The sequence below is a fragment of the Odocoileus virginianus genome, chromosome 6 (genome assembly GCF_023699985.2).
Source record: "Odocoileus virginianus isolate 20LAN1187 ecotype Illinois chromosome 6, Ovbor_1.2, whole genome shotgun sequence".
NCBI classification, from domain to species: domain Eukaryota; kingdom Metazoa; phylum Chordata; class Mammalia; order Artiodactyla; family Cervidae; genus Odocoileus; species Odocoileus virginianus.
In genome coordinates this window covers 26,442,851-26,466,370 of record NC_069679.1, presented here as the reverse complement: position 1 = coordinate 26,466,370, position 23,520 = coordinate 26,442,851, and the positions used below count along the sequence as shown (strand labels likewise).

General features: G+C 38.1%; 1 protein-coding gene and 1 long non-coding RNA gene across 3 annotated transcripts in view; both read right to left on the bottom strand.

The window, feature by feature from the left end:
• Positions 1–783: 783 nt before the first annotated feature.
• Positions 784–16,338, bottom strand: LOC110127385 (uncharacterized). Of its 2 annotated transcripts, XR_002310760.2 has the most exons (4): positions 16,185–16,338; positions 15,722–15,827; positions 14,623–14,703; positions 784–8,329 (listed from the first exon to the last, which is right to left on the bottom strand). It is a non-coding gene; the product is annotated as an uncharacterized lncRNA (long non-coding RNA). The 2 variants fall into 2 exon arrangements; XR_002310761.2 differs by lacking the exon at positions 15,722–15,827 and having other exon boundaries at positions 16,185–16,335.
• A 3,438-nt stretch (positions 16,339–19,776) lies between these two features.
• Positions 19,777–23,520, bottom strand: part of CHP1 (calcineurin like EF-hand protein 1) — a 37,130-nt gene continuing 33,386 nt past the window's right edge. Inside the window, exons 6-7 of the mRNA XM_020877588.2 lie at positions 21,866–21,988; positions 19,777–21,736 (exon numbers count right to left, since the gene is read on the bottom strand). Of these exons, the coding sequence (XP_020733247.1) occupies positions 21,683–21,736; positions 21,866–21,988 (177 nt within the window). The 3' untranslated portion in view covers positions 19,777–21,682. The remainder of the gene's footprint in view (positions 21,737–21,865; positions 21,989–23,520) is intronic.

The following is a 23,520-nucleotide window of genomic DNA, read 5'->3' as shown; positions in this document are numbered from 1 at the left end:
ATGGTGCACCCAAAAAGTTAAAAAAAAAAAAAAAAATCCATGTACTTATAAGAACAAAAAAATTGCATATTGAAGGTTCCCAAGTTGTACACTTTCAAGCTCCTCAACTAATGGCAAAAACCATCTCAATTTTGTAAACTCCACCATCTAGCATAGTACCTGGGAGTAGAATGTATCACTGTGTTAAATGAAGTCTTATAAATCAAAGGAAGGAACTACTACATTAGTTGTCACATCACAAAAACCACATAGCTTGTTCTTCATTTCTTAACAGCCAAATCTCTAAGGAAGCTTGTAACATCTACTTTCTTAAATTTGAAATAACTTCCTTCCCCTGAACCTAAGAGCTATCTTAGTGTTAAAACCTCTATTTAACTTTTTAAAGTTAAATATAAAAGCATCTTAAATGTTTTATATATTTCAGATAGGATTATCTGCAATAATTTTATCATTACTGGACTTTGCTCACTTATTTCCTTACCAGAAACTACACATTTGCTCCTAGACCTAGCATAAAGTTTGCCCTAAATTTAGGTTAAAAAGGGGGATGGCATAAGGGCATACTTTAAATGTGGTGCCTCTTTATTGATATGGTTACCTGTTTTTTCCTTGAACTACACCAGAAATTGCTACAAGTTGATATCAAGAAACCCAGGTCCTTTGTTTTCTTTGCCATCTGGAGCCTGCCTCAGCACAGGTCTGTGAACAGACCCCTTCTTCAGTCTCCATAATGTACTGCGTCATTACAGTTACCCATTCCAAATAATAAGAGTGAAACTTGAGTGCATTCTCAGCCCATGCTGCTTTATTGTCAAAATATATATGTACACAGGTGCAGAGCTTTTAACTCTCACAGCAGTTCCTTCTTACAGCAAAGAATAAAATTTCATCTACAGTCCCAAAGATGCATAGATTAGAAAGCAAGCGGCCTTTTGTAAAACTCCAAACAGTCAATGAAAGTCTTTTAACATTATCTCATATACCATGGGAGGGAGAAGATGCTGAACAGTAAGTAAAAACAAGCTACTGAAGTAAGTCTATGTGAAGGTTATTCTAATATGAATCTTTTAAAATTACCAGTGATGCATGGTTTTAAGGTAAGGGTCAAAACATTACTGTTGCTTAAGGACTGATGATAATTTATTGCCAGAATACTTATCCCTGGGAGAAAAACATTTTAATCTCTGGTGTGGCACAGCATCACCAAAGGAGACAAAATCTTTCGAAAATTCCAACCTTAACATATCTATTCTGACTTGAAGGTTTAGAAGTATGAGTTCCTAGAGAAATCTGTGATGTTTGGATTTCTAATGTTAACATTTTAATATGCCCCAGTGGAATAATGGAAACAGACTAGAGAAACTTTGTCCTTCAATCTTTACTGGTTTGTTTGGCAGACATGTTACTGGTAAGTATCAAAGAGAAACTTTACATATGGGATATGACATTTCACTTCCTGAACTGAGTAAAATGACTATTAGTAATTCAATTTTTAACTACTGGAAAGTTATCCAGGTATTTGGATATCAAGGTATTTGGAATCAAATCCCACAGCTAAGATTAAAATCAGGTTGAAATAATTTTGGAAAAAATATTTTTCAATCACAGAACATGAAACTGGATGGTGCCTAGTGACTACCAGTCTAATCCTGAACTCTCTTCTACTTAGGCCTCTTTCAGATACAATGAATCCTATTTGTACATTCGTCATGATCACATGTTCTTACAGGGGTTATTTCAAAATCAGAAATCATCTCAAAAAATTGTAAGCTATCACAATAAACTGATCTATTTTCTACATCAAGAAAATAAATGACAAGGTTTTTCTTCAGAATGGGAAAAATTGCTCCTTGTTACCTGGCATAAAAAAACTTTAGGCAACAAATTATGAAATCTAACCAAAATATTAAGGATAAAACTGGCTATAAAACTTTTCTTTGAAAATCTGAAAACAGTAACGACAGAGAAACCAAACCACAGATGTGTGTGTATTTTAAGGACTATTTCCATAAAATGTAAAGGGCTCCTTTGCTGGAAGGAACTCTTATGGCTGGTTAATAGCAGTACCATCCAAAGAGCTGCCCAGTTACCTGAAAATCGTGGAACATCTGAAATACGTGCATTATTGTTTCTATTCACTTTCAAGATTCTAGTCTTAAAGAGATCCAAACGTAAGCCACATAAACTTCTATCAGACAAATCCCATTCCTGATTACTTTACATCTTCCACACTGGCGCTCCGTACCCTTTCTGAAACTCTGCACCTGATTAGAACCACAGCAGCTTGTTTGTTTATTCAACATGCTTAGTTTGTGCCTTTTGTTTTTAAACATGCTTGGGGACTAATGGAAGCAGGCGAGAGGTTAGAGGGTGAGCACTGTTATGCTCTATTCCTGACAGTCTGAATGTCTTGTGGTTGCCCCTGTTTATCTTCTAGCTCCCATTTTCAATGGAAGAAAGTCTTTACTTAGAAAATGAAAACTAATGATCCAAATAATAATTCAAGATAGTGGTTGAAGTCTCTATTGCTTCATTACTAATAAATGGATACATATAATTACTAGTAACCACATTAACACTGTACATTTTCAACCATGCATTAGGATTATACTCTTAAAGAGTTATGGGCCTGCCACTATTGCTCACACTTTCATCCAGACCCAGTTTTAATAAACATGCAGAGTAAACTCTTTGACTAAGAGGAATTAGGGAAAATTACAAGGATACATGCAGTTTCAACTGAAAATATAGGTTAATAAAGTGATTGCTTAGAAATGCAGGCAGCTGCTCCACATCTATCACAATGCTGCTTCAGAATAGAGTTACAAAAGTCACAGACAAAAAGGTTAAAATTAGGACCACTATTCAGTTATAAAAGGCTTAATTGCAAATTCTGGTCCTTTCGGGTAGAGAATAATGTAAAAATTTGGGAAAAGAGTACTGACAGATGTCCTCTGGAGCAGTTAAATTTTCTTGGCCATTTACTGACAGTGATGGCATGGAAGAGCATAGGTGGTACAGACGATGAAAATGCTCTCAGGCAGGATGGTTTCTCATTCACATTAATGAGCATACCTGCACAGCTCCCTGGGGAAAGGAGTTTATGAACAGCAGAGCTAATACAATGTAAACTCAAAAATCAATGCCCTGAAGTTTAGCATAGCCCTCTGCTTTTGAAAACTGTTGGCCAAGGAATCCTTCCAAACATGGTATAATTAACAGCCAAGCAATGTTCTGAATAAACTAGAAGCAATTTGCTTGTACCAGCAGCACCATGAGAATGTAAACTCCTAGAGGCCAAGGGTCTCTTCATATTTTGCATATCACAGGTACATAAAGAGTAAACATGGAATCACAATATTGAAAAATAATCAACCATACTTTGAGACCACAAAAACTTAAGAGCACATTTGAGCATTTACAACTATTAATGTGGCTGTTGAGGGTAATATTTTAATTGTTCTAATTAACTAAACTGTTGACATCACTGTAATATGCAGTGGTGTCCTCATGATCGTGCAGATGTCTAAATATTGCTTGGTTATTCCAATGCCTCTAACACCAACTGAAGGCATAGGACATATAAAGAGGAGCTATAATCATTTAAGATAGCCTTTTCTCTATCCTTTGGAGTTGCCATTTAAGAATTTAGTATTCAAGAGGCACTATTTTCTTAGATCCACTCTATTTACCTTTCAGCTTCTTCCCCTGGGAAACAAGGGAACACACTCTTTTTGGGAATCTTCAAGGTACTAAATGGCCAAGGTGAACATGAGGTAAAAGTAGTCGCCTTTGTTACACCCTTACATCCAGATGTGAGAGCTGTGTTATTCTTCAGATCAAGAAACTAGTTTGCTGGGTTCCTGTTAAAATAAGGTGTCAACAGACCACAGGCCTTGGCACATCTACATTAGATGATGTACTGTCTTTGGCCATTCCTTTCAATCCTTTTGCTTAACACCTTTAAATCCTAACTCCCCTGCACTAATAGGCATGAAGAAAAGCCAGTTATCCAAGCTCTTGGTTTGTTTTTTAAACCATAAATATATATACACAACAAACTTTTCTCTCTTTAAAAAAATGTACCCAGAAAACTAATGGAGAAAGATGAGGTGACAAAGCAGGTTAAGCATCAGGTAAGGTTAATTTAATGAGGCTTTAACCCTCTGCTCTAGCAACCAAGTAAAGTATTTAAACTTTGACTTACACAAAAGTTGCTATTTCTCACATAATGATATATTCATGCACATTCATAGTTTTTTTTTTTTTAAACTACATTTATACATTCTATCTAGAACATCTTTTTCCTTTCATGGAATTCTGTTGATCGAAGTCTCAAACTCAAGTAGTAGTCTATTGTACAACCTTGCTAATGCAACTTATTATACATGCAAAACTGTTATTGCTACTGAAATTCTACCTCTTGAAAATTATCAGCTTGTTTTATGGCTTTTTTTTTGCAATAGGAAATATTCTTTCCTATATATTCTGCGATTTTGCATTCATTACCTTTTCAGAGGTATTTTTAAAAATGTTTAAATGCTTTTCAGAAGTGGATTCTCCTAGGCACTAAACTACTTGAAACAAGAGTACAACCACTTTAAGTACAATCTAAGAATCTAAACCTGGGTCCCTAGAGATCTGCTGCCCAAGAGTCGATTTGTTTAAGCCTGCTTCTGCACGTGTCACACCACATTAAAAATGTTTTGCATTTCATATCATACTAACTGTAGAATCTGTGTCTATCCTGAACTCTCCTGAGATCTAAAAATCACCCCAGAAAACTGCCATTTCCAAGTTCTCAAGAAAGCTTTTAGAGGTAGGAATTTCTTTTCTACAGAAAGCTATGCTTTCAGAACAAAACAAACTTCTATTTCTACGAGGAAAGCAGAAAAAAGTGAAAGCAGCCTGAGGCAATTACTATAACCAAGCAGAGAGTTAATACATGGCAGCCTAGATAAGGCTCCATTTAGCTACATTTCCAATTCTCATGAAAAGGTCTGGAATCCCATCAATAAACAATTCAGCAGATTTGGAAACAGGAAAAACCCATGAGAAATTCATCTAGGACACTGAACTACGATCAGTGTTGTTTGCTAACATGTAGCATACTGCAGATGGAAGCATAAATGGCCTGCAGATTAGAAAAACAGTCACTTAAGCAATAAACAGAATCTTAGTAACATGCAAAATATAAAATAACCTGATGCAAAAGGAGTGGGAAAACAATAAACCTACCAGACATACAATGTGAAAACAGTGTAAGAACAATCTCACTTCAAACTTGAGAGCAAAGCCAAATCATGAAATAGGGCCTCATTTTGATGTAAGGTTTCATAAAGACACAAAGGCAACTGCTTTCCAGCTACCTAATGGAAAGCTTAAATATCCTTAAAGACAGTATCTCATGTTGTAACCCCACATTTCTATTCCTAAATGAATACTTTCGGCTTTAATCTCTTTTCCCCAGGGAGAATATCACAGATTCAGATATTTATGAAAAAACAAAAGGTCTAGGTTTCCCAATCTTTTTACACTATTATTTTCTGTAATTCATCCTGAAGTTTAAAGGATCACTAGGCTCATGCACTAACCCCTAACATGGCACTACATATGCTACCAAGCACTAATGCTTACAAAACTATACACATCTCAGAATGGAAGACATTGGTGATTTTGTTGTTCTTAAACAACTTGTAACATTTGTCCACAAGTATTTAGAAAAAAAATATACATATATATATTTCTATTGCACATATCCCGTTTTTGTTCAACTTTTTAAAAGAAAAAAATGCCAGCTAACATGGATGAGCAAAGTAAAGGAAGTAGGCACAGCTACAGACTGAGGCACAGTCCTGCCTAAAATTACAGCTTTTGCCGTCATGAAGTGGAACAAAATACATCAGGGAAAATAATGTAGATGCAATAACTAAACACTGGGCAAGTACAACTGGAATATATCCATTTTGTTAAATGCCATCTGATGAAAATCATGGAAGATGCAGAAACAATTTGAAAGAAAGCATTAAGCAGTGGTCTCTTAAGTTGTGAAATGAAAATATGTAAAGCAACTTGAGAAGATGAGTCTGATACACACACACATATTTAAACAAGTGGGAAAGAGACAGTTTCACTGGTGCTGCTGGTACACGTCTCTTCTACACCCTGCCAAACAATTCTTGCCAAAAAAGAAAAAAAATGGGGAAGATGGGTTTAACAGACAAATGTTGATATTTTCAACATACCAATGGGACTCATATAGGCAGGTTCCATTGCTAAAAGCATTCCTACACTGTTTTTAATAATTCCAAAATACTGGGAGAAAACATCAGGAAATGGCTGAGAAGTTACTAAGAGAAAAATTTAAGTTACCTTTATCTAAGCTACTCTGACTATGCTTTACCACTGAGTAATTGCTCACAATTAAAGGAAATTATATTTTATCTATATTAATTATTTTGCCAAAATGTTTTATGTCAATGCAAACTAGCTGACCAATTTAACTAATGATTAAGAACGCTCAATTATTTTCCACTTTTGGCTATTTCGATCACTCTCAAATTCTGATAATCTTTCCCAAGATTTCAGCAGCACAGCACGTATGGCCCTGGGCAAACATTCCCTATAACACAGAGATGATCTAACATGATTTGATCTTAATTTCATCAAAGCAGCTTTAAATTCTTTCGCTACTCACAAAGACTTATTATAAAAGGTTTCCTTCTTATGCAAAGACCTGGCAATTCATACAATGGTCCTCTGTTGATTTGGAAGCAAGGACAGCTTTACCCTATAGACTGTTCATCAGATAATATATGTTTTAACAGAAAGGAAGTGCATTACTTTTCTTATTGGAATTATTTTTCCTGTTTGAGGGGTTTTTCTCCCCCCTTTTTTCAGACTCTGAATTTTTCTAAATCTACACTGAACCAATTACGTTTGGGTACATTTCTTCTGCGGTCCATTCTCTGATAAGAAAGTTCAGTTCCAACTGAAGAAAGTTACCTGAGTCCAAGCCTTTTCAGTCAAACATTACATCTATTACCTAGAAAAACAAATCAAATACCCAAGAACCCATCTTGGGTCAAAGGAAAAGAATTATTTACGCTTTTACCAAAAAAAGCTGTAAGAATGTGAAACGTCATAAACTCAGACGGAGCTGCATAAAGCATTTTCACTTCTTTTTCCTAGGAAAAAGGAGTAATACGGAAACTGTCCTCCTTTTTTCCTCCACTCCTCTATGTCCATAGCTGAGGCAGGCCATACTGTAGGGTCCATCACATCCTCTGAACAAAAAATCCACTTATGCCACTTTTCTTTCAGCCTTAGCAGCATGTAAAACCGAGTCTCAAGCGCTATATAAGACTCCACAAAAAAGAATGAAACACTTTGTAATACAGTAGGGGTCTCATGCTACAGAGGTGAACTGGGTTCCATCACTGGAGTCAAAACTGTTGTTTCCTTTTACCAATCTTTCACTAACCCAAGCATGCATTCATAAGGTTAGTATCTGCACAATGTGGTCATTCCTTAGATGAATGAAAAAACATTAAAAAATACCAAATATCCAAAGATTTCTGAGAATGAAGTCAACCACAGCTTCCTTCTCCAGGAGAAAAATTCCTCTTATCATCCCAAACTGTGGACTTACATATGTAAAAATAGCTATTTATAGGTTTGTGATGGTTTATTCACATATGAAAGTAACCTTGTGATATCTTGTCTTTTTACTTTTTTATCACATCAAGGGTTTTATTGCAAAATGGTACCTTTGTTCTTACCTAGTAAATCCATGTCAAAGGATAAGCCAGGATTTAGATACATATGTAAGCCATCTCTTTAAGCATCTCTTTCACTTCAAATTAGAACATATATCTGGAATTTACTGTTGCCAAGTCTCAACTGTGCTTATCATGATAGTGGTTAAAACTGGAAGACGTTAAAAAAATCCCAAAACCCTGATGTCCTACTATTTATATTCAGTCTTCTCGTTTGGAACAAAAGGTAAAGAATTCACAAACATCACCATCAAAGCATCTGTTTCAAACCAGACATCAGCCTTCAGCTTTTGAAATAATTTGTGATTAAGCAAATAGCAGCTGAAGATACATGTCAGCTGCTTCTTTCTTCCAAGAGAACCTGGCAGGATGACTGCACCCCAGGAGCTTCTCTGTGTTGAATCGGAGTGGTAGAACAAAAAGAAAAGCAGCCTTTTCCAATCCAAATCATGGAGGTAAAGTGTAGAGAAGAGATATCCACATTTCAATAGGGAAGGTGACCAGATAAAAGAAGTAGGACTACCCCACTCCAGGAGACAATGTAGAAATACCTGGAAATACAAAATAAATTAAAAACCAGAAGGATTAAGATAGGTACTTCTACAAGACCTTACTTTTTCAAAGTAATATTTAAAAACACAGGAAAAAAAAAAAACTGCTTGGATTGCATATTGTTTAAAAGAAAATATCCAACCACACCACCAAATTGAGTATTATCAGAAAAGCAGAAGCAATAGCCAGAAAAAATATGTATATACAAAAAAATTTATATAAAAACTAGTATTATATAACATAAGATATACATGTCAATTTCATGTTAAACATCAGTAATATATTCCAAGTTTTTAATAGCCATGAAATGATTCTATGTAAAACATCTGTGTTTAAAAGCAGTACTGTATTTCAAAGGTAATGTTTAAATACTTAATAGGCAAAACCATGTGTATCATCTTGCTCAGAATTATCTTCAACTACCTAAGACTAAGAGTGAACAATAAAAAGTTTGTAAACTATAACCACAGGTAAAACGGTATGTACTGTACCATGATCACCCAATGCAAGCATGTAAAAGCATCAGCAGTTCATTGCTATTGAACATAACAATTAAATTGCAAATATTTGCAAAAGTAAATCAGACAAAAAAGGATAAATACTGTATAAAGTCCACTTACATGAGGTACCTAGATGAGGCAAATTCATAGAGAAAGAAAGTGGAATAGAGGTTACTAGGAACTAGGGGGTTTGGGGGAGTGGGGAGTTATTGACCAGGGTATTGAGTTTGGGATGGTGAGTAAGTTCTGGAAAAAGACAGTGGTAATGGTTGCAAAACAATGTGAATATACTTAATGCCATTGAATTGTACATTTAAATATAGTTAAGATGATAAATTTTATCTATGTGTGAGTGTGCTAGTCATGCTTGACTCTTTGTGACCCCATGGACTGCAGCCCACCAGGGTCCATGGATCCCTCTGTCCATGGAATTCTCCAGGCAAGAGTACTAGAGTGGGCTGCCATTTCCTACTCCAGGGGATGTTGCGATCCAGGGGTTGAACCCATGTCTCTTGCATCTCCTGCATTGGCAGGTGGAGTCTTTATTACTAGCACCATCTGAGAAGTCTAAATTTTATGTACATGTGTATATAAAATAATAAGTTACAAATGCATATCAAAAGCTTAAATAAATTTACTTAAGCTTACAAAAATGGCCAATGGTGACTAGCTAACCAGTCTTCCTAGCCCTCCATTTTTAGTATGAAACACAGATTAAACAACAACAAAAACCTCAATTCCAAACTGAAGTAGACAAGACTGCTGACAGTTCTGATTTAAAACCTAAAAAAGGTAAATGTAAATTAATTCAGAATCAAACAGAAGGAAAAGAACTACAGAACTTGCCTTTGGTATAAATGCAGCAGAAGAAATGAGAGGAAAAAATGAGAAGATCCACAGACAGGCCTTTAGAATGATATGGAGAACAGAGCTATTTCATTATAGAAACTTAATCTGGCAAGTTCAAGGTGTGTACCAGCCACTTGACTTTTCTGTAGTTCAGTTCTAACTGGTAGTAATGTTGAAGGAGGAAGCTAGTTCTTTCTACAAATAAATATGCTGAAAGAATTCTATGTAAACCAAGCATGTACCAAAGAAGCTTTTTTTTTTTAAAATGTGCCTCTTCCTTAATGCTATTGCAGCTACATGGATGAACCTAAAGATGTCATATAGGTGAAGTAAGAGAAAGACAAGTATCGTATGATATCACTTATATGTGGAATCTAAAAAAATGATTTAAGAATGTGTTTATAAAACAGAAACTGACTCACATAGAAAACAAACTTACGACGACCTCCATAAGTTTGTCGTTGTGTCCTAAAATGAAAACTCCACCAGAAAGGAACCTTTTTTGTTCACTGAAACCCCAAGAATAGTGTGTGACCCATAGTAAGCACTTCATAAAATTTTGTTGAATAAATGAATGAATACCAGGGCTCTTAAATACACTTAGCCAACATAAACTAAAATTTAAATAGACAGGTTCTAGAGTTAGAAGAAGCTACAACTATACACTGTGATCTATAAAACTTACACATACATTCTGTAAAGCTGGTGCCTTACTAGGCATTTCTGGGTCCCTAAACTCACTTGTTTACTGCTGCTGATGATACAAGAAAAAAGTAATTTACTTTTAATTTATAAAAGTAATTTTTTTATATTAAAAACATTTGACTTGAGAGGATGAAAAGATAAAACAGGAATTTTCAATGTAGCTCTTGTGCCAGCTGGATCTGAGTCGAATGACTTTATGTAGTAGTCAGCTTCTAAGGTGGTCCCCTCTTATTGCTGCCCCTGGTATTCAACCCCTGTAATAATCTGTTCTAAAAATGAATCAAAGTTGATCTATGTAACCACTGTATAATAAAAAATTTTGACGGCCCCTTGTCCCTAGAGGGACACCACAAATTTCTGGAGTTTACGGTAAATGAACCAGTGGAAATTAAACAACATACTCCAACACAACCAATGGGTCAAAGAAGAAATCACAAGGGAACTTTGAAAATAAATATCTTGAGGCAAGAACTTCCCTGGTGGTCCAGTGACTAAGAATCCACCTTCCAATGCAGGGGACATGGGTTTGATCCCTGGTCAGGGAACTAAGATGTCACATGGAAACTAAGCCTGTGCACTGAAGACACAGTGCAGTCAAAAAAGAAAAATCTGAGACAAAAGAAAACACAATATACCAAAACTTACAGGATGCAGCAAAAGCAGTGCTGAGAGAGAAATTTATAGTTGTAAATGCTTAAATTAAAAAAAAAAGAAGGGTATCAAATCTACAACCTGACTTTATACATTAAGGAACTAGAAAAAGAGTAAAACTAAACCCAAAGCAGCAAGAAGAGAAAAATAAGTATTACAGCTCAGATAAATGGACAACAGAAAAACAACATACAAAACCAATGAAACCAAAAATTGGTTGTGACAGGGTCATTGGAATCCCTGAATCTGCAGCCAGGTGGTCAGAAGTAGAAGTGTCCTGAGGATCCTTCAAAATACAGCTGACATCTAAAGCAAGGGCAGTTTTGGTCACGCCCTTTGACTTGTGGGGGTGGGGGGTCTGCATTAATTCCAGATGGTTAGTGTCAAACTGCACTGCAGTATACTAGTTAGTGTTCAAACAATGAGCAAAATAATGAGCAAGTGAGTGAGTAACCTTTGAGGCAAGGTCAGAGGTGGGATTGAGGCTTCTGCCTGGTTCTGGGGTAAGCCAGCTGCTGTACCATAAGGACACTCAAGCAGCCCTGGAAGAGGCTGACAGTGGAAGACTGAGGTTTTCCACCACCAGCATGAATTTGCTATCCATGTGAATGAGCCACCACAGAATCAGACCAGATGAGTACCATCCCAGCTAGTATCTTGACTATATAACCTTATGAGACGTCAAGCCAGAAACCATCCAAGCTGCTCCCTAACTGCTGACCCACATATACTGTGAAAGATAATTAAATGTTTACTGTTGTTTTAATCCACCAAATTTTGGGTAATTAGTTATGCATCAATAAATAGCTCATACACTTTGCTTCCTCTAAGGACATGAAGAATGATATACCATAGGAGTTAAGTACTTTCTTATTTTGCTATGTAAATTCAGAATACATTTCAGAAACAAAGTGGGTATCACTGTCATTTAAATTAAGTTTTAAAGTGTCTTATTTGAAACAAATGCAGGGTTTGTTGCACAGTTTCTGCCCCCAAATATGGATAGACTATACTAATATAGATCTGCTTAAGTAGATTTATTTCCTCCCTGTAAATGAAAGTACACTATACACCTTCTTCTGTGCCCTGCTTTTTCCTTTAAAGTATACTAGAGATCATTCTGTATCAGAATTTAAAGGTACTTTGTAAATACAAAAGCACTTACTTTGTACAAGTACAAAAGCACTGATAAGTGCTTATCAGTTCCCTATAGATTTATAGGTTGCTATCAATGTGTTATACAAATGTAAAATTTCTATTACTCATGTCCAATATGGAGTCCCTTGTGCTAACCCCACATCACCAAACCAAGACTTAATACCTAACCTAACTGCAGTTTCAACCTCCTGCAGAAATGTAACCTTTAACCAGTCAGTCTGGAACTGCCTGGTCAGCAGAACCCTTCTGTTCCTCTTAGGAGGATGACCTTCCCTGAAATAATGCACTTTTTGCTAATAATTTCCTGTTTCTGCCCCATTCCCACCTTTCCTCTTCTACAGCTCAGTGGAGGTCCTTTCTATCTGCTAGATGAGAGGCTGCCTGACTCATGAATCATTTAATGAAGCCAATCTGATCTTTACTCTGCTGACAAAATTAAAAGACACACACAGCCCTATGTTAACAGCAGCATTATTCACAATAGTCAAGACGTGGAAACAACCTAAATGTCTATGAGTAAGATGTGGCACATATATACAATGGGATACTACTCAAGCCATAAAAAGAACGAAATAATGCCATTTGCAGCAACATGGATGCAACTAGAGATTACCATCCTATGCGATGTCAGAAAGAGAAATACTGTATGATATCACTGATGTGTGAAATCTAAAATATGACACAAATGAACCTATTATGAAGCAGAAATAGAATCATAAACAGAGAACAGATTTGTGGTTGCCAAGGGGGAGTTGAGGTGGGAGAGGGATGGAGTGGGAATTTGGGGTTAGTAGATGCAAACTATCATATACAGAATGGATGGACAACGAGGTCCTACTGTATTAATATAAGGAACTCTATTCAAAGTCCTGGGATAAACCATAATGGAAAAGTATACAAAAAAGAATGTGTATGTATATTATATATATACATATATATATATATGTATATATGTATGTATATGTATAATTGGGTCACTTTACTGTATAGGAGACATTAAGACAACATTGTAAATCAACCATACTTCAATTAAAATTAATTAACTCAGCTGAATTTTTATTCAATAGTCTGCATGGACTTAATTATAAGTTATAAATCCAAGCAACAAAGCCTTTACGCTAAAGGCATAAGATAAAGACGCTTACCAACTAAAGGGCGCTTATTCTGTTTCCTGTTTTTATTCCTTTTTGTAATATTAAAATATACAGTTGGAACTTTTCATGTACCTTTTTACACTTTTTGATTGTAAAATACACATAACATACAATTTATCATCTTAACCCTTTTAAGTGTACAGTTCAATGGCATTAAGTATTCACATTATTGTGCAACCATCACCACCATCCATCTCTGTAACTCTTCATATCACAAAACTGAAACTCTGTACTGATTAAATAATAAATCTTAATTTCCACTCCCTGAAGCCCCTGGCAACCACCCTTCTACTGTCAGGCTCTGAGTTTGACTATACTTAAGCACCTTATACAATTGGGATACAAGATTTTAATCCTTAAAGCAGTTGAACATTGAATGTTTTCATATATTACAATCAAGGTACGTAGACATTATGGGTTGAACTATGTCATATGTCATCCCCAAGTTCATATGTTGTCTTACAAGTACCTCAAAATGTGACCTTACGTGGAAACAGGGTCACTGCATAAGTAATTAATTAAGATGAAGTCATACTGAAGCCAAATGGACCCCTAATCTGATTAGTGTCCTTATAAAAGGGAGAATTTAGGACACAGACATACACAGGGAGAATGCCCTGTGAAGAATGGAGTTATGCTGCCACAAGCCAAAGAACTACGAAAAACTAGAAGAAAGGCCTGGAACAAATCCTTCCCAAGTGCCTTCAGGGAGAGTATGGTCCTGCCAACACCTTGATTTTGGACATCTGATCTCCAAGTCACCCACTCAGTAGTACTTTGTTATAGCCCAGGAAACTAATACAGTAGCTGTGAACCCTAATTTGGACATAAGGTTACTGTCTACTAGCACTATCACTTAATGCTCTTTGAGCAACATAAAGTACTTTACTTTTGTGGTAAATTCAGAAGAATAGATTCATACCAAAAGATAATAAAGGTGTACTGAAAAGGCTTTATAATTCAAATTTAAGTGAATATACTCTAAAATTTGCCCAGTAACATTTATATTTTATCAATTGATCTCCTACAGTCTACTTAAATCTTTCCTCCTTATCAAATAAAAATTATTGGTTTGGGCAAATGATCAAATTTTTATTTTCTTTTATATCTAATACATTGCTTTTATTGAAAATAAATGATTTAGGTTAAATATACATATATAGTCACTTGTGATATTCATTCTCAGTTGAAGCTAATGATTTCTTGTTCCACTTCCGTCTAGCTATTTCCGAGCTACTTTAACAGTATTTGAAAGCGTTAGCTACTTTTACTCACTTGCCAAATTCCGAGTTCAGCATTTTGTTTTCTTTTTGAGATGAATATAAAAGCACCTAAATGGCAAGGAAACTGTTCTTCCTGCAGTAAGGGGAAGAAAAAAAAAATTACAGTAAGGATATAGCCCTTATTTGTGCTATATGCATCCATGTGCATATTCAAATGAACCAAATAAGTCTTAAAAACATTATAAAAACTATTTGGAAGGAACAATCAGAAAAGAAGTTACTCTTTATCTGCACTGGCATTAATTTCATAAAGATGTCAAAACTCCTGAGACAGTGGTTCTCAAGTTTTTAAACAAGGTTCCCCTTGAGAATCTGATGATGCTGTGGGCCCTCTCCTCCCACAGAAGACCTCTGCTTTAGTAAAGATGACCACTCCCGTTTGTAAGGTAGGAAGGAAGAATGTTCTGCCCCATATTTTCTCTACTTTCCTAAATGAAAGGAAAAACTACTCCAGACGAAAGCAACAGAAAGGTTTTAGTTCTTCACCCGGTATTTTCAGCTCTGCTAAATCCAGGGCCGGCAAAAAGTGTACCAGTCACCTTCATTTGTAAAGGACACGTTATTTGAACCGGGCCTAACGAACGTGCCAGTTTCAAACAGACTTCACCAACTCAGAAACCTAGTAACGGGAGCCCTTCCCACAATTTAACTGAAAGACCGAATGTGAGGGGTCATAACAACCCAAATTACGAAAAGATGCATCCCATAAAGTTAAACAAAAACAGAATAGAAATGCCTGAGTATTATACTTTGTAACCTCTCCCCATTAAACAAGTTAATTTCTAATGATAATTCCCCAAACTCTTCCTCATTCTCTCTCTAAAATATATATATATAAATTAAATTGTACACTGACTCTTTCAGCTCTGGAAAACTACGGTGAATTCCATCTAGTCAGCCGAGACTAAAGCGCCATTAGGCAACTATCAGGTCATACAAGGACAAAGCTGCTTTCTCAGACCTTAAAAAAGTTTGAGAGGTGGTAGTGGGAATAAATGGATATAACAGAGTTAAGCAAGAGTACACACACGATACACAAACTAAAATTAAAATCCCCGGGCGGGGTGGTGTGGGAGGGTGGGGAACCTGACCTGTTATATCAAATCTCAAGGTCAACGGGACGGGGACACAAGACGCTCAGAACTCGGACCGGCCTCGATTGAGACCCGAGACTCAGGCAAAACAGTGGGCACGAACCTGTGAGACGAAGAACAGAAACAAACCAATAAAACTAAGACATTCGTCAAAGATAAACTGATGGCCGACACAGAGAATGCCAGATATACACCAGCGGGGGTGCAACCATTGGGGAACGAGCCGAAGGCACAAACACAGCCAAAGCCAAGGCACTAAGGTCAGTGGCAGAACGGGTTTGAGAAGAGGTGCAACACACCTTCAAAAGCGGGGGCGGCCGCCCTAGGGCAGCTCGGAAGGAAACCAGCGCCCAGCCAAGGCCCGCGCCAGTGCGGGCAGGCTCTGTGCACTCTGTTCCTCGGATGGTTTGGGCCGCGCCACATCCTGCTAGTTTCCCCGTCCCCAGCCTTCCCAGCTTACCTCGCACGGGCCAGCAGAAGCACTCCAGCGCCCCAGGGCCGGCCCGCCCCCTGGCCCAAAGGCCAGATAGCCTCAACGAGCCTCACTCCGCCATCTTCGCTCCTTCTCAAGTCCGCCAACCCTGCGGCGGCCGTTTCCAGGCGCCCCGCCTCTTCCGCCAATGCTGAGTACAGATTGGATAATGACTTGCGCAGGCGCGCTCTTCCTCCGTTGTAGATTGGTTGGAATGTGTGTCAATCAATAGCTCTAGCCCCACTCTTTCGGCTTGTGTTTGACGGTGATTGGGTCTCAGGTTTGAGGTAATAGGGAAAAATACTTTCTTAATTCATTTCTTAAGAGTGTAAAATTATCTCCGCGTTTAAGCAGCGGAACTTCGTCGTTAGGTAGTCTATGGCTAGGCCGCGTGACTATTTTAAGCCATCGTTAGGTTTACTAGTAGTTTCATTTTCAGGGCCCTGGAACTTTTAACACTGTTGTTCAGTCGCTCGGTACTATCCGACTCTGCGACCGCATGGACTACAGCACACCAGGCTTCCTTGTGCTTCACCTACTCTGGAGGTTACTCAAACTCATGTCCATCGAGTCAGTGATGCCATTCAACCATCTCATCCTCTGCCGCCCCCTCCTTATCCTGCCCTCAATCTTTCCCAGCATCGGAGTCTTTACCAAGGAGTCGGCTCTTTTCATCAGGTGGCCAAAGCATTAGAGCTTCAGCTTCAGCAGCAGTCCTTCCAATGCATATTCAGGGTTTTGATTTCCTTTCGGATTGACTGGCTTGATCTCCCTGCTTCCAAGGGACTCTCAAGAGTCTTCTCCAGCACCACAGTTAGAACGCATCAGTTTTTCGGTCCTCAGCCTTTTTTGTTGTCCAGCTCTCACATCCGTACATGACTACTGGAAAAACCATAAGTGGGCAGTATAGGTCCTCAAACACCATTAAGGCTGTAACCTGAGCTGCTTCCTAGAAGTACAGATGCCCTACTGCTGCGGCTGAGGTCCAGTTTCCTGTCTTCAGATGAGGCCAAGAAATCTTACTTTTACAGAAGTGGTGACGCAGACAGTAAAGAACCTGCCTGCAATGCGGGAGACCAGGGTTTGATCCCTGGGTGGGGAAGATTTCCTGGAGAAGGGAATGGCAACCCACTCCAGTATTTTTGCGTGGAGAATTCCATGGGCAGAGGAGCCTCGCAGGCTACAAGCTATGGGGTCGCAAAGAGTCTGACACAACTAGGAGAATTAACACTTTCACATGATCAAGAGCATTTATGGGAAAACCTACAGTTAATATTCCACTTAATGGTGAGACGATACTTTGGCTTTAAGATCAGAAACAAGGTAAGGACACCATCTCCCACCACCTCTACTCTACATTGTACTGGAGGGGGCAGACGGTGCAAAAAGACGGATAATAACTTTGTCCTCAGATGACATGATCCTTTGTAGAAAGTCGTAAGGAATACACACACACAGCAAAAACAAAACTACTAGAATATGTTGAGCAGGTTGTAGGATACAAGATCAGTATACAAAAATCAACTTTATACTAATAACAAAAATGAAACTTAAAAAACTGCATTCAAAATAGCATCCCAGAGGATAAAATGCTTAGGAAAAATTTAATAAAACAAGTCCAAGCTTTTTACACTTTAGACTACAAAACATGACGAGAGGAAGGAAGATCTAAATAAATACTTTCCATGAAAATGGATTGTTAGACTCAATATTGTTCAGCAATTCTCAAATTGATTAGAGTCAACGCAATCCCTAAGAACAGGTATTTTTCTTCCTGGGGTACAGGAAACTAAGGAAGAACAAAAAACTATAAAAGTGTCAACTGGGATGATGCAGACTGTCTCTTATTTATTTGTTCCTCCTGACAATCATCCCCCTTCATGTATAAAATTCTGCAGATATTCTTTTGTGTATTCCTAAAAACAAAAACAAACACGAATACAAAAAATTTTTGCAAAATAGTGTTATAACTACTTGGAGAACCTAGTTAAGTCTATGAATTAGCCGGCAAGAATTCTGTCAATAAATCATCTAGGCAAACCTCTGTTGTTTTAGGAATTCTGTAAGATCCCTGACAGAAATGATCATTCAAGATTTTCTAGGAACTTCCTTGGTGGCCCAATGGTTAAGGATCTGCCTTGCAATGCAGGGTACATGGGTTCAATACCTGGATGCTCCATTGGGGAACGAAGATCCCACATGCCTCATGGCAAAAAAGCAAAACAAATAGAAACTATACTGCCATCTCAATAAAGACTAACTGATCCACATTAAAAAAAAAACAAAACTTAAAATCCCCATCAAGACAATCAGTTCTCATAGTGTTTTAAACACAAAACTTGGCAACATGATTCTATAATCAAGTTGAAAAAATTGATGACCATGAAACACATTCTAAAAAGAACACTGACGGTAAAGGAGAGTAATTAGATTGCTTGTGGCATTCTATTTATCAAAGCTTGAAGTTATATGCCCAAAGTTTGCTCTAATAATCCCACTTCTAGAAAATGTTTTCAAAGAAAAAAAGAATTATAGGTAGGAAGGCACTCGTATTACTATTTTAAAACATAAAACTGGAAACCAAGCAAACGAGGTAATGGCTGAGTAAATATACATCAAATTGGTAAAATATTATGCAACCATTAATATAAACAGGGAAGAACAGTTCATATAGGGAAATACCACAAGGTTAATTTCTAAAAGCTGGTATCTCATGTTATGTTTCATTTATGTTAAAAATATGTAATGGATGCATAGACCAGAAGGGAGCAAGGGAGATAAAATTAAGGGGATTCTCTTCGAACTGCAAGTAATGTTGTAATGTTCTTAAAATTTTTTTTACAGTATCAGTTGTTTTATTTTAGTCATAGACTGTATACCTATGGCATGGTCAGTAATATTAAAGTTCCTCCAAAACTGATGTTACGGTTACTCCAACTATTTTTCACTTTCTCCAGATTGTAAAATTACTCAAAGTGAAGCAAAGCTAAAACAGTGCAAGTTATTTTGAATGGACTTTTGAAGCAGAGGGATAGGAAAAGAAGGTGGTATTGTGTTAGAATTTATAGGATTGACTCCTATAGGATCTGAGTCCTGTGGCATGACACTAAACTTTAAAATAAGAACTCAATCATACCCTACATAGTGGACTGAAACTTGAAAGTGTGAAAAGCCATGTAATAATACTTGGGCACACTTCGTCACTGAGACTGTGGACAACTTAACAAGAAGCAATAGACAGACATCCCATTTTAGACCTCTTCTACATTTAAGAAGTCAGGGGTTCAAGAACAGAAATGGAATCCCACCTGGACAGAGTGGGAAGTGGCTGAGGCTGTCAGTCATGCTCAGAGGCATTCAGTGCCGGCCACGATACGAACACTTCTGCCTTGTATGTCCAGGCAGCAGCAGATATAAATGCTGACAGAATCTCATGTCATGCTCAATTATGTTTAAATAAATGCACTTTATAGCACAGATATAAAGCCGAGTAAAGAAGACACATTATGATTTCAAACCTGAAAAAAGGGACTGAGTCATGAAAAATTCTTATAAAATATGAGGACAAAAATCAACCAAGTTGTTTTGTTTTAACCACAAGTATTTATTGATGGATCGAAGAATACGATTTTAATGGAACAATAAGGCACAACCGTGGATTAAAACACAGCCAAAAGGAGGAAAAAGCCATCATCTTAGGAACTTTAAATATGCAGGTCAAGAAGCCCCTGAAGTACCTCACTAACAGACCAGTGTTGGACAGTTCTTCCCTTTTATACAATTCCTATATTACATCACTTGATCACAAAGTCACACTGATACTTCACTATGAAATCCTCTCATTTATACTTGAGTCATCCAGCCTGGCCACTCTTTCTTAAGCACTCTTCCCAAACCCTCTGCAATGTTTTTTTTTTTTAAGCAATCCCCTTCCTAAAGTAGTGTGTATACATCTTGGATAGCCTTCCAAAGCAAGGAAACAAGCAAGCAAGCAATGAGTCAGTGAGAATCAGCCACGGACAGATATATGGATGAACAGATGCATAAAGATAGATCTTAGGATGACCACAGCCTGATTCAGTGACATATATACTAAGCTGCCTTGGGGCAGAGGAGTTGCTCTGGTTCAAGCAAAGGCTTGTAATGCCACTTCAGGTTGCGTCACCAATGCCAGAGCTCTCATTCCTAAGGGATTAGCAGTAGTCTATGAGAGGAGCTAGGAAGTCAATGTAACCAGGCAGCTAATGATACAATACATTCAATGTTTTGGACCTGTATTAAGAGCTGACTATGGCGTCCAGCATTAACTTGTGCCAGGTGTAAAATTCAGAGAGAATTTTGTGCAAAACCTCAAGACATTTGAGGACAAGTTTTAAATCTTATGGACTGGGATAAGTTAGGCACTTATCTTTCTACTTAGAAATGTGAAGTGAAAAGCATTCCAGGGAACATCACACTAAGGCATAAACCATGCTGCAGAGGTGGGAATATTTTTAGGGTGCCCAGCCTCCTTGTTCAAAAAGCCATGAGAACGACACCAAGCAAATGGTCAGAGCAGTCATTCTGGTGGTGACATTATCCTCAGACAAAGTAAGCTGCAGGCATATGGCTAATTTTTAGAGAATCAACACTGTACTAACAAGAGCAGCCACGTAGGTATGTGTGTTGAGAATTAGAGGCCAGAGGTAGAGCGACCTGGGCAAGCCCCCTAGAAGACTTGGCTCTATACCTCTTATCTTTCTTATCTTTCAAGAGCATCTCTAACCAACAGCCCTTTGGTGACAGAGCAGAGGGGACTAAGAGATGGTCAAGACATTCTTCTGAGAGAAGTGTTGGTTACTGAAAAGCTCCTGGGGAGGCAACATCCCAGATACCCATTTAAGAGTAAAGGTAGATTAAAAACTGCCAGACCACTGAACTATACTGCCAAGTCTGAAATATATTTAACAGGCGTAATTGGGGATGCCAAGTAACAGGGAGGATGGAAGCTTAATAAAAACCAGGGATACTGAAAGACTAAGAGAGTGGTAGGTTGGGCAAAAGAGAAGTGGAAGCAAAGGACATATAAAAAAAGATGAAGTGCTCGAGCATGCCAAAGCCAAGCTGGTGGGAAGGCAGCCTGGCTACGGTTCACATCCAGTCAAAGAACTTTGCTGGCTGGTTCTTGGGTTGATTCCCTCTCACTTTCTCAGACTGGATGGACGCATGGCATTCAGCAGCAGAACAAGGGAGGTGACATTTAGAAATGGAGATATCCGGCGAACAACACTGAACAGAATTAGACTGGGTGTACCATTCTGTAATGCCCTATTTATACACCAAAGGCAGGTTTGCGTTGACGGAACATATTTGGGGTTGTCATGCAACAGCAGTAGTACTTTGGGAGAAGGGGAATGATGGGGTAGAGGTGGGGCTGGTGGATAGGAGGGCTTTCAAGTTCCAGTTCTTAAATACTAGAAAGCAAGGAATAGTTTGGTCTCAGTCCTTTAGTGAAGAAATCGGATGCTCATTTTCTGTTCTACGTCCACCTTCTCCAAAACCTGTTAAAAAAAAAAAAACAAACAAACCCAGCTACAGTTACAAAGGTTACAACAGGAGATGCTGTGTCAAGCTCTTCTCTAATGTTTTTCTCCCTCTCTCCTGCATAGTAGGATTTGTAAGTGACTGACCTTAACAAATTCTGTGAAAGAGATGGCGCTGTCCCCATCCTGATCAGCCTCCTGGATGGTCCTGTCTGCAATGCTGCCCAGCTGCTCATCTGAAATATTCACTCCAACCATCATGCGTAGCACCTACAGGACCGAGAGCCAGGAATTATGAGACTTAGGGGTCATGAGGACTCTCTCACTAAAACTTAAAAAATAAAAAGCCACCCCCACACTCTCTTCCTTTGATGTCCTCTATTATAACAGCCAAAAAGCCTAAACACGTATCTTCTCATCTAGGCCATTTTAGACAATAATATGAGCAGAACTCTGGCAAAGTTATTGAATAGGAAGGCAGACCTTCACTTCAGGGAGAGTCCTTTGCATTTTGGTCTTCTCCATTCTTCCTGCCCAGGATGTGTACATGATGCCAAACAACAGTCATCCTGGGACCATTAGATGAAAGTCAAATGTACTGTGGATGCTACAGTAAGAAGAAGCCTGGTTCCTGGACATCATTTAGGTACTGTATGAACCTGGACAATATATTCCCAGGCTTTTTGTTGCATGAGGCAAATTAGTCACCTATAGGCTTAAGTCAGTTTGATAAGACTTTCTGGAATCTTAACAGAATACAGTTCGCTTTAGCAATGCATTAGCTCAACTATCCCTAAAGTATGGTCAAGGAACATAAAGATCCTTAAGGTGTTAAGTACTAAATCCCTTCTTTTAGAAAAATGACAAGCACAGTTAAAGGGCTGTGAGAACTGTGATAAAGAGAATTAAAAAACACTTTCACCAAATTTATCCCCAAACATACCAAAAAAACCACCGGCTCCCCACTTATTCTGCTAACATTTTTAGGGTGTGAATATACATTGAAAATTGCTACCTTAAACAAAACAAACAACTCTTAATAAAATGACTTTTAAAACAACATGAAATGGGGGACAGGGTGCTTTTATGATGCCTTGCATTGCCCTAGTCCACCACCTGTCTTCAACAGGTAAGAGCTGAGCTTTCCCCGAGGAAAGAAAGACTTTCTCAGCCAGCTGTTCACGGGGCTCCCTTTGCCCTATTCCTTTACACCCTTCCCCAATCTCTTAAAATTGATTTTTAAAAGTACATTATGGGATATTCTGGGGAAAAAAAAAAACAAAACTGAAATACTGATTTGTATCAACACTCCCTGATCCCCAAGTCAATTCTTAAAATCTGGAAGTTGTACATTTGGGGAGAAATGTATACAAATTAAAGGATAAATAAAGAGAGGCAATGATAGCAAAAACTTTAACTGGCCAAGCCATTTGTCATCTTCCTTGTGATTGGGACCCCCAGGTGGCTCAGTGGTCAACATGCCACCTGCCAATGCAGGAGATGTGGGTTCAATCCCTAGGTCAGGAATATCCCCTGGAGGAGGAAATGGCAACCCATTCCAGTATTTCTGCCTGGGAAATCCCAAGGACAGAGAAGCCTGGCAGGCTACAGTCCATGGGGTCGGAAGAGCTGGACAGGACTTAGCAACTAAGCAATCACGCAGTGACTGTGTGGCCAACTAGACAAATCCATCCTGAAACAGCAGTTTCTTCAGGTCCCAGTCCAATTATTCTCTGAAGCGTTTTGCTTTTAGAATTATAGAGCTGAACTGTGTGTGTGTGTGTGCTGTCTGTGTACGGTGG